General features: G+C 40.2%; 1 protein-coding gene across 6 annotated transcripts in view; it reads right to left on the bottom strand.

The window, feature by feature from the left end:
• Positions 1-3,323: 3,323 nt before the first annotated feature.
• Positions 3,324-19,270, bottom strand: part of LOC109963592 (myosin phosphatase Rho interacting protein) — a 47,688-nt gene continuing 31,741 nt past the window's right edge. The window contains exons 13-26 of one of the 6 annotated variants that reach the window (XR_002275419.1): positions 17,923-18,032; positions 17,763-17,801; positions 15,374-16,142; positions 15,177-15,293; positions 9,084-12,830; positions 8,419-8,566; positions 8,221-8,326; positions 7,698-7,857; positions 7,514-7,621; positions 7,341-7,427; positions 7,055-7,217; positions 6,737-6,822; positions 6,216-6,301; positions 4,579-4,666 (exon numbers count right to left, since the gene is read on the bottom strand). Coding sequence is in view for 5 of the 6 variants with exons in the window: in XM_020606244.1 (XP_020461900.1) it covers positions 5,675-5,809; positions 6,737-6,822; positions 7,055-7,217; positions 7,341-7,427; positions 7,514-7,621; positions 7,698-7,857; positions 8,221-8,326; positions 8,419-8,566; positions 9,084-12,830; positions 15,177-15,293; positions 15,374-16,142; positions 17,763-17,801; positions 17,923-18,032 (5,775 nt within the window). In the remaining variant the exon portion in view is untranslated. Of the gene's footprint in view, positions 4,667-4,723; positions 5,810-6,215; positions 6,302-6,736; positions 6,823-7,054; positions 7,218-7,340; positions 7,428-7,513; positions 7,622-7,697; positions 7,858-8,220; positions 8,327-8,418; positions 8,567-9,083; positions 12,831-15,176; positions 15,294-15,373; positions 16,143-17,762; positions 17,802-17,922; positions 18,033-19,270 lie in introns of those variants that run through there. The other 5 variants (XM_020606242.1, XM_020606244.1, XM_020606243.1 and 2 more) reach the window with 5 other exon arrangements.

Genomic DNA, 19,270 nt, shown 5'->3' with positions numbered 1-19,270 from the left:
GAGATTTTGAGCAACAACCTCCTTCCCTCAGTCAGAGCATTGAAGATGGGTCATGGCTGGGTCTTCCAGCATGACAATGACCCCAAACACACAGCCAGGGCAACTAAGGAGTGGCTCTGTAAGAAGCATTTCAAGGTCCTGGAGTGGCCTAGCCAGTCTCCAGACCTGAACCCAATAGAAAATCTATGGAGGGAGTTTCAGCACCCTCGTGTTGCCCAGCGACAACCCCAAAACCTGAAAGATATGGAGGAGTGGGCCAAAATCCCTGCTGCAGTGTGTGCAAACCTGGTCAAGAACTACAGGAAACGTCTGACCTCTGTAATTGTAAACAAAGGTTTCGGTACCAAATATTAAGTTCTATTTTTCTATTGTATCAAATACTTATTTCATGCAATAAAATGGAAATAAATTATTTAAAAATTTAACAATGTGATTTTCTGGATTTTTTTTTTGTAGATTCTCTCTCTCACTGTTGAGGTGTACCTATGATGAAAATTACAGATCTGTCCATTCTTTGTAAGTGCAGGCTCTCCATCCAGCTCCACCAGCTGCTGACGTGGATGTTCTCCTTTACTTCCTGGTTTGGTGCTATAAAAGGTAGATAGATTAGACTTTCCTAAATAAACACATTCTAAATTTGCACCCCAAAGCAGACTGTGATTTAGGAACTGCAGGTATGTGTACAATTTAAAAAGAATGAATGAATTTGTGTAGTGATGATAGGGTCTGACCACAAAAAGGGGGTGCTTGATGCAAGGCATCTCCCCACTAAGGGCCCATGCTGAATATTGACCGTGCCTTGACAGAGAATCAAACCCCAACCTGCAGTACCAAATACAGTGGTGTTAGCCACTGAGCTAACCAACAGCTGGATAGGCATACATTTAGAATGTTTTCTGGTTTCAGTTTCTCACATCATTGTCACACAAGGCAGGGGTTGCACAGGCATCTAAATCACACTCATAAAACTATTTATTGTGCAGCCCTAATAAATATTTCAGTAGACTTCTTACAGGGGTTGGGGGGCTGTACAGTTTCTGTATTAATCTGTATTCACCCTTTCATTTCAGAGTAGAGCAGTCATAAATTTAAAAAAAGCTACTTAGCTACAAAGTAGTGCTAATTTGGTCATTTTAATCCTTTACTTAATCCTAAAGTGATGGCTTGAAGAGCAAACTCACACTAAGGTTTCTTGCTCAGATAATTTGAGGGGGATCCAGCCCTCGACTTCTCTTACATTTTTACATATTCTCACTGTTTAACTGGGGCTTGAGAGGAATGGGGACTTTATTCACTTTAGACTATTCTTTCTCTTTGTTTGCAGGTGACTGAACAGACCCTTTGGGTTTAGGGGGTGGGGGTCTGCTGAACTGTGATGGTCCAGCCTTGGGAACATCCTGGGCTTCTTTTAGAGCAGTTGGAGGCTTGAGCTCAGTTGGGCTGGATGGGTCGGTGTTCTTTGTCGAACCCTGTTTAGGGCATGGTTTTACATTTTATCAATGTGAATCATGCATCATCCTTGTGTTATGTGGAGGTATTCCAGATGTGATGTGAAGGTAGCAGGTGTTTTATTTCTCTAAGGTTAATTTAAATCTTATGCCACTGAAAATCACTTATTGTGTGAATAATATACAAATAGTGAAAGCAATGCAAACTGTGGGTGTGAAACCAAGCCAGTCTTGACCTAGACCGAATAAGTGTCTGGACTGCTGACACATCTGGGTCTAGACAGGCTTGGTATCAGAGTGCTCTCTGCATGTATACTGGTTTGTTAATGGGAGAGCCACCAGAGGCAGTAATAATTAGAAATCCCTCTCACGATGTTGACCTCATTCAGACATTCAGCTCATTGCTTGACAGACTGTCCATTTATGTATCTGACTGATATTTTTGCAGACTCACAGCATAGTAGTAATCTGTGTTCATTTAACGTAGGGTCTTCTAATGATAGTCTTCCATGTTTCTCTCTCTCTGATTGGAATTTAGTTTGATAACATTTGCAATGGCTGATATCTCTAACTTACAGTTGGTAAATCTTTTTTTCCAGGTGGGATTCACTACATTATTAATGCAGTGTTTTAAGTTTGTTTATTCTTTTATCTTTGAGTTCGCTTTGGGGGCTTTTACTTGTAAACAGGTCGGCAGGAAGGGGTCAAAGGTTAGAGCTCATACAAGACTAACTTGTGAATTTGTACAACCAAAGAAGTCTATTTTGTGGTTCAGGAATAATAAATTTTACTTTTCATTTAAGAAGCTGATTCACTTTTTGAATTGAATGGGGAAAAACAGCAAGAGAAGAACGAGGCACATTAGGTATGGAAAGCCAAAAAGGCAGTGTTGTTTGCACAATATGCGTCATTAATCCATAAAAATTTGACATATTGTTGACCCGTAAAGTACACGTTAACATTAAAAGTTGATGTTGACCTTTCTGAACAGGCTGTTCCCAATTGACTGTGGACAAGTCAGGCTAAACCACTTCTGTAAACTGAAGCACTGCCCCAACACTACTCAACAAGGACACGGTCATCTTAAAAAGATTATTCAGCTGTCTGTTTCTGACTCAGAATCCACACACAAAAATTAAGATATTGGTGAATGAGGCAGTTTGTTTCTCAGGAACAATGGTGTTTCCTGTTACTGATGTATAGACAAAAGCACTGTGGTGGAAGATGTAGCCTACTCCAAGCCCTCAAGTAAAAGTACCAACAGAACAATACCTTTAAGAAATCCCTGTATATACATATAACCCACCTTAAAGAAAAGCACAAATGTGTAGAGGGAAGCAATGTATTAGAAGCATTTCCCTACCCAAGGGTAAAGTCCCTACCTAAGGGCATAAGATAAACCTGAGTCGTGGTGAAGTTTATTAATATAGTGAACAACAACAACCCAAAATTCTACTATGTAAATCTCTTTGCATTTGTTTAACTTGCTTTCTGTTAAATATTGTATTATTTACCTCTTTGAACCTTAATCAGCCATTTAAATAAAACCTAAGAAAAAGAGGGGAAAATGTTCTTTTTAGTGGACCTGCTAACAAACCTATCTGAAAGATCAGGGGTGTTGTTTTTTCCCCCCCATCTGTCCAAATATGAAATCTTACTCTGGAAAGTAATTAGTAACTATACTTATCAAACAAATGTAAAAGTATCTTAAATGTGTAATTAAGTACAATACTTAAGTGTGTTTACAGCGCACCTTGGTGCTGTAGATGTGAAGTACAATATTTCAAGAATTTCCATTATTACAGCACATCACTGTCAGCTCAGACATGGATGTTTGGCTATTACCATAGTATACTATTCAAAGATTTCCAAACACTTCATTTATTTGACATTATACATTCAAATGAAAATAAAAAATATATTTCAATATAGAGCTAGTGAGCAAGGTACAAGTTTAAAACAAAACACAGAAATCCTCTGTGTGGCATATATATATATATATATATACAAGGCATGGTTGGAATACTATACAGTGTGTATCCATAGCTGCACAAGTTTCATGGATGTTTATATTCTTCACTCAGTTGAGGCACAACTAGATATTCAGTGAGGAGGTCAGGGATGGGGCCAAGTGCTTGATAACTGCTGCTTACAGTAAAACATTTCAATATCAACACCTAAACAGTAGGACTTGCAAAGCTTATTAGTGTTAAGTTCCACACTAAAGCATAAAGTAGGAAAGTGAGGCAACATGATCATTCTGCAGTTCAAATTCTACTGTACAGTCATGCAAAGTCCTAAATAGTTTTTGAGATGATATTTTCACACCAAAGTTAAAACTGAGCAAACAAATTTAGGCAAAAAAAAAAGAAAAAAAATATATAAAAAAACATCAGCAAGTCATGGTTCTTCACTAAATTTGCCAGAAGTCAGGATGTTTGGTTGCACTGCACAAATTGACTTTAGGTCACAACACCAATCAGACAAATTTCAAAAATCTTCCCCAAGTAGTCAAGTGATAAGTGCAATCCCACCATGTTTCCCTAACACAGACACTCAGTTTGGACAAAACTCTCATACATAAGCCACTTAAGCATCACATTGTTTTCCATTATCAATCAAACCATAGTTATAGTACAGCAGATGCCCCAACAATCAATAGCAAACCATACGTTTACATATATCCAGTAGTTATGTACAACAGCACTGGTGCAACATTAAGAACAATAAAATTATTAGCTAAAGAAACCAACAATAATACAATACAGCAGATACTTAATTCATTTTGGGAAATATATATTATTCATCCCAGGTATTGCTGTCTGTTTTGGCATTTTGGAGGATGAATAAAAATGTTGTCATGTATCCCCTCTCACAGCTTATTCAACATCTCCAACCTTTGTATTTTTTTTTTATAAAACCTTACACAAGATTGATTCAGTAAAACATGTATCCATTAATTAAAAAAGAACAATCAAACAAATATGACCACTTATTAGAGGCATGGAAGCAGCAGGTCCAGGTGTAGAACTGACCTTTATAAAGTCTTTCCGTTTCCTAAGAGGCTTCAGCTGATGCTGGCACCGCCATAGCAATCGGACCAAAAACTGAGGCCAGGAAAGAGAAAGGGAACTTCAGATCGTTGATCAAATCTTTTTGGAATCTTTTGCCTCAAAAAGCTTCATGCGTTCCTGCACAGTTAGTCCCTCTTTCAGGCTCTGTTAAGGAAAAAAAAAAAGGGAAGTAAAATATTTTACAGATAAGGGCACATTTGGGAAAAGAACATTAATAAACAGAAACACACAGACACCACAAAACAGTTATGTTGTGTGCTAGTCATCTGTTGATTCCAGACATTTTTCTGCTCCAGCCGATGCATATAAATGGCTAGTTTTATCGCTTTAAAAATAAATGTACAAACATAAAGTGTGCAAAAAGTGAAGTGTTCTGTATACTTTCCAAAACCACCGTTTAGTAATTCAGGCCAAACCGTAAAACTTGCAGGCACATAAATTCCAAGACTGATGATTCAGTGACTCACAACTGGAGAAAGGGTTTTTATATCAACAGAGCAAAACAATGTTGGAACATATGAGATGTGTTGCATAACACACAAAACAAAAAAGACAGACCAAAACCCTTCATGATGACATGAGAAAAGTCATTAGTCCACTGATGTTCCCAAACTGCTACTGCAAACTCACACAGACACTTCTCCCTGTCAGGTTACTGTAAATTTGTGGTAGTACACAGGTGACGCTGTTAAATATAACCAAGCCCAAGTGCCATTTCATTAGGTGGCATTTTTGGAAAATACACTTATTTGCTTTCTTGTCGAGACTTAGATGAGAGAAATCAATAACTAATATCTGTATGTTAAAATAACTTCTGAAAACAGCTGTGATTCTGCCTAATGTTAAGTTATCTAGGGTTATTGGACTGGTTACACTAGACAATTTAAATATCTGATCAGCATCTGTATCGAAGAACCTAGGTTAGGGATCGGAGCCTAAAACCCTTGATCGGGACATCTTAAGCAAAATCAGCTGCTGGCTATAGCTTCATATTTAATTGCTCAAATACAAATAACTCTTACAAAGCCCTGACCAAAACATACAGCACTCCAACTATTAATGCTGAAATCACAAGTATACAACCTTACTTGAAAATTCTGACAAAACGCTGTCAGTTGTACTGTAGATGTTCAAGCTGCTTCACATTTTGTGTCAGTCGTAGTATGGCAGTTTCAGAGATGTAGTATCAGGACTGCCTAGAAATGGGCTGCTTGTGCAACTTAATTCACTCAGCTCTTCTGTAATGTTTCTGGCCTTGTCAGGGTGCCGGTGAAATTTCTTTTGCTGCTGAAAAGTACAAAGTGAGAGGTTTCTACTGGACATTTTATTTTAATGCACTTTATTATTGTGGCTGTGTATGAAGTACTTTTCCTCCCATGAAATGGTAATACTGCAGATGGTACACATAGCTGTAGGGCACAGTGGAAAAGTAAATAAGGATCAACAAATCTCGGCAAATAAGTGTATTTCCCAAAATGCCAAACTACTCTTCTAAGCACATGTATGGCAGAGGAATGTAACCCGAGAGGTTTTTGCATGACTGTTAATGCTCACATCCATCTAATTCAGCTGAGGAGTGGACACTACAGTCAGCTGTGCTGAGGCAGGCTGGTACAAAAAGAAAGGGTTGGGGTGATGGGGGAGATCATGCGAGAATGAGGTCATGCTTTGCACTACATCATGCTATACCTACAGCGCATCTTGGGGCAGGGGGGTGGGGTGGGGAATCACCCCACAATGGGAGTGTCAGCTATCCCATGAGACCTGTTCAGTGACAGACTGACGGATAAAATAGACAGAGGACAAACTTACAGCACAACAGACTTTCAGTAACGGGGGGTTCCATTAGCCTGTTTTTTAATGCGCATTTTGAAGTATTTCATCAGAAGGTGATGAAAAGACCAAAAAAAAAAAAAATCCTCTCCTTTGCAAAAAGATTTTATGCTTGCTTGAGGTGGTTTTTGACTTATATGCCTAATTCGCTTTTTTTGCGAACTTCACAAGCTTCGCTTTACATTTAGATGGAAACCAGGCTAGTGAAAACGTCTTGACCAACCAAGTACAACAATTAACAGTGATAAAGTCCATGACAAAATCTTGAAACATCACATCACACAGCAAGCTCAAATGGTGAGGCGGACTGTGTGGGTTTTACTCTGGATGGCTCAGTCAGGGCAAAATAAAGCAATCAACTTTATAAAATTTGACACTCACCTTCGACCTTGCGCCTCTCAATTGCTTGGAGGTTGGTGACTGTTCTTTTTTCATGAAATCTGGATTACTTTTTGATTTCATAATATCTAAAAACACAATGTCATTATCAGTAACATCTAGCAGAATAGCATCGTGTATGCGTTATAAGACTGATACATATGCAAACTAACAGCTACACTGGTTATGCTTTTTGACAGACAAACAGTTTTTATGCCTGCTGACATTACTGATCAAAATCTTTGGCACTGCAAATAAAATTTGGATTTACTGAATTTATTCAGGGCTTAATTATAAGAAGATTAAGCTTTTTCTACTTACCATATCCAGATGTGACTGTTCCATCAACAGTCTTCTCACCCAAAGCTTCTGTGGCAATGAGCAGTTTCTCCTTCAGTTTGCTGATGTCACAGTCAGCCTTTGCCTTCACAATGCTGAGCTCGGTGTAGATGTCCTTATATTTGTCTGTAGCATATTTCTTGTCCTGGTCAAATGAAAATTGATGATATAGCCTCAGTTTTTAAAATTTTTGTTAAAAGACATGAAGAAATGCAGCTACATACTTTCAGTAAAATGTCTGCAGTACATTAACACTAGTTTAGCTTACCCTTAGAGCAGACTGCAGTTCATCTTTCAAAGAGTGGATTTCCTGTTTAAGGTACTGGATCTCTGACTCCTTAATTCGTAACAACACCTACAAGGAAAAGACAAAAACTCAAATCATCAATGTGTGTGTGTGTGTGTGTGTGTGTGTGTGCGCGCGCGCATGTTTACACATACCTCCAGTTCATACGCATCTTTTCCTTGGGTAAGTGGTGACAGTGCAGTTTCTCCGCTGAAGCAGGAGCGCATCCGAGTGATCTCTGTAGTCAGTCGGTTATTTAATTCCTGTTGGACAGAACAAATGTGTTTTAACCAGTGGAGAGAGATATTTCTGTATATGTGCATGTACGTGCATTCAAACCTGGTTGTGAGCATTGAGCTCCTGGTTCTCTCGCTGACACTGCCTGAGGGCCTGCCTCTCTGCCTCCAGTGCTTGGGCCAGATGAGCATTCTCCAGACATTTCTGAGAGTACTGCTCCGACAACACCTCCAGCTCCCTCTGGATGGACTGCAGCTCCTCCCTAGACAACCAAATGGTCATACAATCAACTGGAGTTCTCTTCTGAAGCTTACCTGTTGTGTTTTAGTATTTTTCAGTTTCAAAAGAAACAGGATCCCTTCATCATGTTCTAGTGTACAAGTTTTTTTCGGTGGGACAGGTTTACAAATGTTAAGTACAGCTGTCCTTAACTGCAATAAAGAACCATGTTTTTAGTGGTTGACTTTCAAGCTTACACCCAGCAGAGCTTAATTAATAATTTTAATCAAAGAAAAAGACAAATGTTCTTTCCCTTTCCCTGTTTCTATTGTGTAAAACAAAAATTTTGTGTTCTCAAAAAAAAAAAAAAAAAAAAAAAAAAAAAAAGAGGGGAACACCACCATACTCGTATTCCAAGCGAAGTTCATCAATGTCAGAGTTCAGTCCGCTGAGCTGGGAGCGCTGGGTCTTCTCTAGTTCCTCCTTGTGTGCATTTTTCATAGCTTCAATAGCTATAATTAAGACAGATCACGTATTTAATTATGGTTGAGAGTCTTGTTTAAAGTACAGTAACTGTGGGGAGTAACAAAACTCATTTCTTTACCAGCAATTGTGGCAGCAGTTTCTTCAGCTAGTAACCTCTCTCGCTCCTCCATAAGTTTGGAAATCTCCCTCTGATGCTGCCTCTGAAGGTCTTCTATCACCTTCTGGTGTGTTTCTTCCATTGCAGCAAAGCCACGTTCACATGTGGCCTACGGAATGAAAGAGTCAAAAATCTGTCATCACATAAATAGTGCTGCACTTACCATCATCTGTATTTTAATTTGTGACTGTAGATTCAGTGCAGTACCTAATAGTTGTACAGTGCATGGTGTGCCATGCAAAATAAGTGACAGAAGCCATACAAGCCTTTTATAATCTAAAGCCCAGCTACGTTAGCTAGAGAGCAAGTTATAGCAGTGAAATTCTACTCCAGCAAGACTGCATTTAGTCACTGTACTTCCTTCTATTGTTGAATGTGGGAAATGGTATGCTTATTGATGCCCAAAAGAAGAAACTGTTAGATCTGATCTAGGTTTCAGTTTTAAAATGTACAGGCAACCTAAAACCAAACCATTTCCCAATTTCAAATCATCAGTGAATATTAGTAGATTGATGAACAAAATGTACGCGTTACTTAGCTACAGGATATTTCACTATTCACCTACTAATCTCTCGCTTAAAAAAACAAAAACTAATTCATTAAGGTAATACTGAAAGAGCAAAAACCTTAAGACTCTCAAAGTCTCTCTGGTATTTCTGTCTTAGGCTGGCCACATCTCCTTCGAGGTGCTTGTTCTCCAGTTCATCTCTCATGGTGTTCATTTGAGTCTCCAGCTCCTGAATTCGGTCTTTCAGAAGCACCATGGAATCCACCTCAGACATGTTTTGTGCATGCCACTTTCCCTGCTCCTCCTCTTCCATTGGTATTGTTGCCTCATCACAAGGTGCAGAGTGTGAAACCTCCGGGACCTTTTTGTCCTGCTGGTCATCTTTAACACGCTGAACATTTTCTACATACCGACAATGTAACTTTTCAATCTCCTCTTTGTGAATGTGCTGGAGCTCACAGATCCTCTCTTCAAATTGCTCCTCCAGTTTCTTCACATGACTCTCGTGCCGCTCCTCCATGGTGTCCATGTCCACCAGTAGAACCTCTAACTTTCGTTGGCTGTCAGCTGTTGTCTCCGTGAGGGCCAGTTCCATTGAAGCATGGCCGTGCTCTGCTTGGCTTAGCTCTTTCTTGTGCCTCTGCTTGAGCTCTTCAGTCTTCTTTTGGTAATGTTCCTCCAGAAGGGCAAGTTGCTCCTGCTGCTGGGAGAGCTGGGTCACACGTTCGCTGATCTCACTCTTTAGCGTTTGGTTCTCCTTCTGGAGACTGGCCACTGTCTGTGTGAAGTTCAGGCGCTCCTCCTGTAAGGATACTTCATATTTCTCCTGGATTGCAGTGACATTGCGGGCATGCTGCTGCACAAGAGCTTCCATGTTCTGACCTGTCTGTCGACACCAGCCCAAGTCTTGCTCATGCATGGCCTTCAACCGGCATGCCACATAGGCCACTTGAGCTTGGATAAGGGCTTCACGCATACAAAGAGATGTACTTGTGAAATTATGTGAGGTTTGGTGTCCTAAAAGAGCATGGACCATTTTAGCCAGCCCAGGATGGCTGCCACCGCTTTCTATCTCTTCAGCATACTTATGCAGGACTGCTGCTTGTCTCTGAAGCTCATTAGCCAGGTTGTCATGTGTATTTTGCAGTGATTGAATAGGGTCACCACTATATGGGGGCGTTTCTCCAGCCAAGATCCTGTCTACAGTTTCCTCAGCCAAGTCTCTAGCCACTTCTATTTCAATCTGCTCCATGTAGGGAGCAAGTTCAGGGGGGTGAATGTCAGCTAACTCTTGTTTACTAACCTTAAAGTCATTTTTGACTTCTTTTATAACATTTTTCAAACCAGGTGTTTCATAAGCTTCAATAATTGCTTTCAGAGCCATTTCTCTTTGATGCAACTTATTATAAGCCTCAGTCAACTCCCTTTTCAATATTTCAAATTTCTGCTCATAGTCAAGTTTAAGGTTTTGAATTGAGTAGGCTAGTTCTGCTTTTATGATGGTGTTAAAGATAGCTGTGGCATCCACATCTACATCAGCTGACACACTGCCCTCTTTAGATTTGGCAACATCTGTCTCAGCTTTTTCCACATCGTTCCAGAATGCACTCTCTAACATCAACTTCCTGGTCAAGACATCAGCATAGACGATAGCCAGGCAATCTTTATCACTCCTTTTAATATTCTCTATGTCTTTCCATATCTCCATCAGAGCTTGTAAGAGGTCAGGCTTTGAAGTCTGTATCAACAAAGCCATCTTGTTCAAAACTACTGCCTCAAAAGACAAAGTTTTAGCAAAGAGATGCAGAGCTTCTTTATCTAGAAGTTCTGGTGCTTGATTTTTATGTACAGCTAGTGGTTGCTGTTCCAACACTTTTTGTCCTTGTCGGATGTGCAGTGATGCACTGAACAAATTGTTCTCTATGTCTGACAGCAAATGCAGTTGTGAACCTGAGGCGTCATGAGAGCCACTGAGAATAGCCCTGACCGTCTCTCGACTATCTTCGATGCAAACCAGGGCCTCGGAATAATGCTTATTAGCAGCACTCTGTATCCCACTTCCACAACTAAAGGCTTTTTCTGGGAAAGGGTTTTTTTCTGTCATTTTTACATTGATCTTAGACAGTTCTTCTGCCTGGGTGGATGGTTGCTCTTCTAGATTCTGTGTAAGGTTCCTTAGCTTATCCTCAGTGGCTAGCAGTTTAGTCTCTAGGGCATGTATGATGGAGATAAACTTCTCTGGGTCACTAGTGTGTTGGAATGCGATATCTGGGGAGATAGTTCCTTCAGTTACATGAATGTCATCATTTGTATCTTGGTTATCTGTATGTCTTGTGTCTACAAAGGTACTGCTCACATGGGCTGTGTCCAGGTCCTCTAAGCTGATGTATTTTTGGCACTGAATACTGGAGAAACGTATCCTTGGTCTCTTAGCTTGAGACTCCTTATCATCTGAGGATTTCGCCATCTTGGATGCATTGTCAAGGGAAAGTGAGAGCTCCGTGTTTGGTGATGAGGAGGGTGGCGTTTCAACCCTTCCCTTCTTGCGCTCTTCTGGAATTTGCTGCCTTTCCATGCGTAAGTCAGCATAGCCCAGCTGAAGGGCATTGAGATGCTGCTCTAATGCTGCAATACGATCCTCTGCAACCACAAGCTTGGCTTGCAGATCCTTTTCAGCACTACAGGGCTCAACCTTATCCAAGAGGCTTTGAGTCATTTGACAAAGAAGCTCCTCCTTAGCTTGCAACTTCTGTTCTGTTTCCTCCAAACTGTTGCCAAGCACTGTCAGTTTAATAAGCACCTCTTTAAGGTCGTCCTCCTTGCGCTCCACCAGCCTCTCATACATCTCCTTAGTCTGCCGGATTTCCTCCTCTTTTTCTCGGAGGAACTGGTTCATTTTCTGAAATTCGTGGGTAGCCCTTTCATATGAGTGTTCCAAGGTGTAGTAATCAGCCTCCTCAGTTTCCAGACGATTGCGGAGCTTATTCACCTCACAGTCTGCTTCTGCAATCTGGTTAAGAAGCTCCTGACAGCGACAAGTGAGGTGGCTTTTCTCTTCTTCCAGCCTATGCACACTCTCCCTTAGTGACTCAACCATGTCAGTCTTCTGAGCCAGCTCCTCTTGCAACTTCTGCATTTCCTCCTTGCACTCTTTTCCTCCTGAGGCTTGCCTCCCTCTTAACAGTGCCTCTACCTGCTGCTCAGCTTCCCGCAGCCTTTCATCCACCTCTTTCCGTGCAGATTCAGCCTCAGCTAATTTTCTACACAGATTTTGTCTTTCTCTCTCATGAGTCTCCTGCATACTATGCTGCTCCCTCCTCAGGCGCTCCTCCTTCAGTGCCTGGCCCTCTTCAGTAGCACTTAGTCGAGCAGTCACTTCTTGCAACCTCTCCTGCAACCTCTGTATCTCTCTCATGTGGTCTCGTTGTAGGGCTTGCTGGTGCTCCAGGTGCCTAAGAGCCTGGTTCTTCTCTAAGAGACTGGCTTCTACTTCACGAAGTCTATCTTCACTGTCCTTTAGCTGGGCTCGTAGGGTGGCCTCACTACGTCCATGTTCCTCCTCATGTTCTCTTGAACGTTCCTGCTCTAGTTTGAGCTCATTGCGCATTCGGGTGACAGCCTGCTCACTAGCTAAGATTTCAGCCATTGCAGATGCAAGTTTAGCCCGCAGTGCCTGAATATCAGCCTCATGGCGGTCTACAGCATCCTGGGCTTCAGTGTAGCTTCTCTTTAGTGTCCGAATCTGCTGCTGAGCAAGGTCCTGCTTGCGCTTTTGGGTTTCCAATTCACCCTGCAAATCCTGATTAAGCTTGTGCAAGTGTTTCCATGGTGCTCTGTGCGGTGAAGAGGAAGGGGGTGTTGCACTCTTGAAAAAGATTGATGATACAGTTTAATTAATAATGTCACCTTACTTTCCTTACCATATGCAGTGGTAAGAAAAAGTATGGGAACTCTTTGGATTTACCTGTTTTTCTGTATTAATTGGTCATAAAACAAGATCTAAGCTTCAAGTCACAAGTATAGACAAACAATGTGTATAAGCTAATAACACACAACCAATTATAATCTTTTGTCTTGAAGACACCTATTGGTCATTCACAGCGCTGATGGAAAAAATAAGTGTACCCTTAACTTACTGAACCTCCTCTGGTGCAGGCAACTTCAAACAAGCACTTCTTGCAGCTGTGAATCAGACCTGCCCAATGTTCAGAAGCTGCTTCAGCAAAGCCATATTCATAGGATGTCTAGTGTGAACAGCTCTGACTTTATTCTACAGTACCTCTACTGAATTAAGATCTGGGCTCTGACTGGACCAGTTTAAAAGGCAGATGTTCTTCATTTGAAGCTATTCTCTAACAGATTTACTTCCAAGTTTAGGGTCATTGTCCTGCTGGTGGACAGCCACCCTGACATTTTAATAAACTGGGGAATACATTTCTCCCTCTTGGGGAAATTAGCATTTGTCTGAGCCCAGAGGCAACAAAGCAGCCTCAAATCATAATGCACCCTCCCTCTATACCTCATCCATGTTGTATGCATTACCCTTTTTTACACCATACATATGTAATGCTGTTGTGCTCTTCCCAACCAATTCAACCTTAGTTCTATCAGTGCACACTGCACTGCATGCATTTTAGTAACTAACTAGCAACTTTGTGGAACATAAGGTGCTCTTTGCCAAACTTTAGGCATACAGTGATATTTTTTGTGGAGAGCAGTGGCTTCCTCTGTGGTGTCTTGTCAAGAACTATTTGCCTGTTCAGTGATTTGTGTTAGGTAGACTCATGGACAAAATGTTAATCAGCTCTGGTGAGCCCTTTAGCTGTTACTCTGGACTTCTTTTTTTTTTACCTCATTAATTCTGGATTGAGTCATCTTAGCTGGGATCCAATTCTAGGGAGAGCAGTCAGAGTAGTAATTGGTAGTAACTGTGGACTGATGAATAGCCAAACTATTTATTATTTGTAACCCATTCCTTTATGCAAATCAACAACTCTCGATCACAAGTCTTTTGAAACTTCTTTTTTGTGAGTCATAGTTCACGCCAGCAGATGCCTCTTATGAATAGCAAATTCAAAATGTTTGCCTGCTTATAAGACAGAGTAGCTCTGCCCCACACCTCCAATGGTCTTTCATTGACTGAACTCTAGCTTTGTTAAATCTCCTCTGATTGACATTTACTGATGTTATCAGCCTAAGGCTTCACATACTTTTTCCAACCTACACTGTGAATGTGCAATTCAATATAGATGAGACCATGATTTGTGTTATTAGCTAAAATAGATTGTTTGTTCATTATTGTAACTTAGATGAAGATCTGACCATTATTTAAAACAAATATATACATAAATGCAGGCAAGGTTGTTTACTTTTTCTTGCCACTGTATGGAGAACCACATCTCAGGGGTTACCAGGAATATAAGTTTTCTCCTTTCTTATCAAAAGAAGAGCGTATTTTTTCAAGCTTCCACTGTGCTTTTTCAGAGGCGACTTGGCAATTGAAAAATTTTAAATGAATAAACCTCTAACAAACCCAACTGACAAAGTGGGTCACTAATATAGGGAATTAAAAATAAAAATCAGGTCAAGTAACTTTCGCAAATTTTATATGGTACAACAAAAATAACTTAAGATTTTGTGATAATTTCACAGTTATAACGAATATGAGCATCATGTAGAAAAGTGTTTAAGGTATGAGATTCAGAAACAACCAAAAAGCATGCAGAAATGAAGCTTGTAAAAGGACACAGACAAAGCAGAGAGAGAAAAAGCACAGCGCAAGGCCTATCGATCAAGTTTCATACCTTAGTATATCAGAGCAAACCAATTACGTTCCCAGGAGATGTGAAACTCCGTTAAAAACAGTTTGTGAAAATTCATGCTCAGAACACCACAACCATGCGTAACAGTTTCAGGTAATAAGCACCCATACCTGTTAGTAGAATTTTATAAGTTATAGTAGCCACACAATTCAGTGTAAATCAGTAGACTGTATAACAAAAATACAATCTACTAAAGTACTGTGGTATAGCTGATAACTGCCACACTACACATTTGACCAGTACATGTATACTACATTGCAATACTTAATACCATTCTTAACTTTTAATGCTCAAGATTTTTGTCAAAATTCCTGTTGCTATGCTATTTATATATAGTGTCAATGAAAACACCCATACTAATCCTGTGTGATGGATGTTGAGTGCAGTACCTGCAGTATATAGCCCTCTCTGGCACTTTGTTCTCTTCCCAGTGCATCTTCCAGCTGCTCTTTTAAAAGGTTGTTCTGCTCCTGTAGTTGGTCCAGCTCCTTCTGCTTCTGTCCCAGCTGAACAAAGAGAACATCAATGGCAAAAGATGCTCCAGTACAGTAAACATAGTGTATATGACCACAAACACTAAACACACCTCTTTGTCTAGCAGCGCAGCAAGTTCATGTGCAGGCAATCTGTCAGAGCTACCAGAATTTACTAAAGCTGTGGTGATGGGCACTTGCTTCTCTTCCCTCAATGGTATTGTCTCCACCTGCTGCCATCGCTGCTCAATTTCTTCCTGGACATCTGTGGTTCTGTTGTCCTTATCTCCACCAACAGGATGCATGGCTGTAGGGTTGTCTACTTCCATCTTTCCTTGACGTTCAGGTATTGACAGTTGTACAGGTGATGTGGTGTTTAATGTGGAATTCATGGTAATAGTAACTGTATTTGGCATGTGGGTTCCACTTGTGTTGTGCGGAGGGATACCCCTCTTAACATTTTCCTTTTCTGCTTCCTCTGTCATAGAGGTTGGGTTAGCACCTGATATCAAGGAGGTCTGGAGGGAGGAGGTAGAGACAGGAGAGGATGCTAATGAGGAAGGTGAAGAGGAAGGTGAGCAGTATGAGGAGGTTGTGGAGAATGAAGAGTTGAGGTCAACCGTGTCTGCTCGTTCCTTCAGAGGCTTTTCTGTTTGCTCGGTTTTAAACTCAGACCAGTCAAAAGTCTTAGAGCGGCCCTCTCGTCTGCGCTCACGAACTCTGCTTTTACGGGGCTCAGAGGGAGGGACAGAGGCATTGTTGCTAGCTGGTTGTCTGTGGACATCAGACTTTGGACCCTCAGAGTTGGGCCTTGGCTCAGGGGTGGTGTGTAGACATGGCTCCAACACCACTTGGGTATTTAGCTTTTCATCAGTGAGAGATCTGAACAAAAACAAAAAAAACCCCAGAACAAATAAAGGAGATGTATATTCAACTGAACCTGACAATGATTGTTCACATTTACATCAACTCAAACTATAGTACTACAACATAAAGCTTTGCTAGACAAGACAACAACGCAGACATTTCTGGTAGTGCAGCATCATTTAACAGTGCATCTACAGGGTTTCTGCAGGGCAGAAGTTACTTTTAGATATATTTTTTAAATATCACAAAATGTGATTTAATGCCTTTTTCACAATCACACCAGTCAATCTATAACCGTAAAACCATTAAGGACAATATGGAGTAAAAATATTTATTGCTATAATTATGTTTTCAGTACTCCCTAGAAGAATGTAACAATAACTTCTACAGATACAATTAATTTTACCGGTGTGATTTGGACCCAGATAAGTGGCATAAAATGGATGGGTGGATAAAACAATGAAAAATAAAGAACTGAAGTAAGTCATTCTGCTGAAACTGACATGTGCCCATTGTGAGAATCAGCTTCCTAGCTGCTGGAGCTTGCAGTAGTGGCAGTACTTGCAACAGGCCTAATGGTGCCGATTGAATGTCCACAAACATGGACTGAACAGCTTCCTACAGCACAATCCACTCTCGCAAAAATCGTACTTTTAGTTTTACTTTTTGTATAATGATTCATGACAGGCTAGAGTTGGATATGAAAATAATTTATGACTAACATTATTGCTCAGGACAAGCAGAAGAAAATACTACTATTATAATTCATATCTAAGGCTTTGTAATCCCTTCTAGTCAGTTTCAGGTAACTGAATAATTTTTTAAAATAACTGTTCAAGACCTGAAGATACCCTGATTTAAAAAGTGATCAAATCAATGGAATGCATCACAGTCAAAAATCATAACATTAAACATTTATAAGGCACGCTTTGCACCGGGCTGAAAGCAGCGATGATGTTCAGTCATGATCCGAAGAAATTCCCATTTCTACAGTGGCTTAACGAGAAGAATGTGTTTGCAGTAAACTGTACACTGTTAATGCAACAGAGCACTTTTCACTATGCTATGTGAAGGAAAATGCTTAAAATAACGGCTCAAGAATGAGAAAGAGCTGCCTGAGGAGACTATGTAAAAATGCCCAAGATATAACACATTCTGCCAGATTGAGCTGCTAAGAGACACACTGGCACAGTACAGTGTCAGAGGGTGCATCATATGTAATGACCAATCTGAAAGGAAATACCCAACTTAAAAAATATTTATTAAAAGATTAGGTGGTTAAAAAAAATCATTAAGTAAACCAGTGTGTCAGAACAGTTCCAGAAAAAAATAAATGTTTACATGTCAGGCTTTTACGTTCTGTGCTTCAGTTATAATTTCACTGTTGCTTCCAAAAGATACAGTGGACAGTCACATTACAGCAATGTTTAAAATCTCTCTTTGCTGTTGATCAACATGGGTTAGATGGATTATTCTAGTATGTTGATGTTATTTCAGTGTGTGTCTCTAAAGTTGCACAAGTAACATGGGGACATTACTCAACAATCACATGACAGACACTTTGGGGCTGACATTGCTGAGCAATTACATCACTGTTTGAGGAGGGGAAGATATTTAACACACAAGCACTCAAACCTGGGTTTCAGAACGGATAGTTTCAGAGAGATGCTTTTCCTGGAAGCACGTGGAAAATACCGGTTGAAGGAGGAAGAGAGAGGGATTAGGATAAAATAAAAGAGAGAAGCAACTGTTATATCTGCCAGTGGTTAAAATGTTAATCCTTTTTGGGTATTACCGGGTGACATCGGGGGCAATAGTGGGTCGCACATTCTTCATAATAGCCTGAATCCAGTTGCGTCGGATTCCAGACGTCATGGCTGACAGCGTGCATGCTCCCTCTTTACACTGGAAATAAACAGGGTTGAGACATGTCAAATAAAATATCTTTTTGACAAAATTTAAGGATATGTGGGCATCTGTAAAAAAAAGCTTTAATTCAGAATACTTCTAATTCTAAAAGGTGCACATTATGAGGAAAAGACCTTCAATTTATGTTCTCTCTCAGCTCTCAAAGGACCATAGTTACACGGCAGAAATATGTTGTCACAAGACAACTGGGGTAGGAAGTTTATGAAAAGGATAATATCTTACTGCTGTGTTCCAGGCTGTAAGTTGTATAAGAGTAGGGAATCTGACAAAATGTTATCATTTCACCACTTTGAGGATCACAAACCAAGAAGACAGTGGATGGGGTATCAGGCCACAATTTAAGGTAAAACAACATTTTATTACCAATTATCTAATGTGAACATTCAACCACATCCTAGCTAACACTACAATTTCTAAATGTTAGTGTTACATGATGCGATAGGAAAGGTGTAAGGTCATTCTGAAATATCAGCGCGCATCTTGGACACATTTATTTAAGGCACCAAGTAAAACACATAGGGTGTAATCAGGCTTTTAATGCAACATCAGCTGTCTTGCTGCCTCTCCACCTGACCTCAGAAATGTTCTGGTTAGAATCTAACCAGAGAATCTAAGTGGGCAGTAGAATTTCCTTAAGGTCTGCTCAACATGGGTGCTTTCAATAAACTCCTAGCTTTACTATTCAAACTTTCACTAAACTACAGTATTACATTGCACAATACATTTTGAATCATTTGTGCTATTGGCAGTTTTGATTTTTACAAAGAGCAATTAAATGCTTGCAGCCTCTGACTTTAAAAATGAGTTGAGGCAAATGTGGCACTTTTAAACGTATGGACAATATTACAGTTGGCTGACAGCTGCCTTCTTAATGCCCTACATTATCAACATATCAACTTTTAGAAGCATGTGTTGAACATTAAATCATTATAATTCAGCTTTATTTTGAATGCAATGAATTTAACTTTATCCCCATATACAGTGACCTCTACTGGCAATTAAGACAGTTCTACACATTCCATTAAAGACTTAGTAAGGTTAGCTGTGTTCAACTCTACACTGCAGCTAAGCTAATGACAGAACGGCCCTTTCCAGTTCGACCATCAGAGAGAGCAGATATAAATACTGGGGTTATTAATTCTTTGACACCAAACCCGTGTTGTTCTCAGCCAAAGAGACAACGATCCCCTCAACTACTCTATTTCTGACTTCCT

This window comes from Monopterus albus, unplaced genomic scaffold, assembly GCF_001952655.1.
Source record: "Monopterus albus unplaced genomic scaffold, M_albus_1.0 scaffold76.1, whole genome shotgun sequence".
In the NCBI taxonomy this organism is placed as follows: Eukaryota; Metazoa; Chordata; class Actinopteri; order Synbranchiformes; family Synbranchidae; genus Monopterus; species Monopterus albus.
This window is presented reverse-complemented; position numbering and strand designations above follow the sequence as displayed.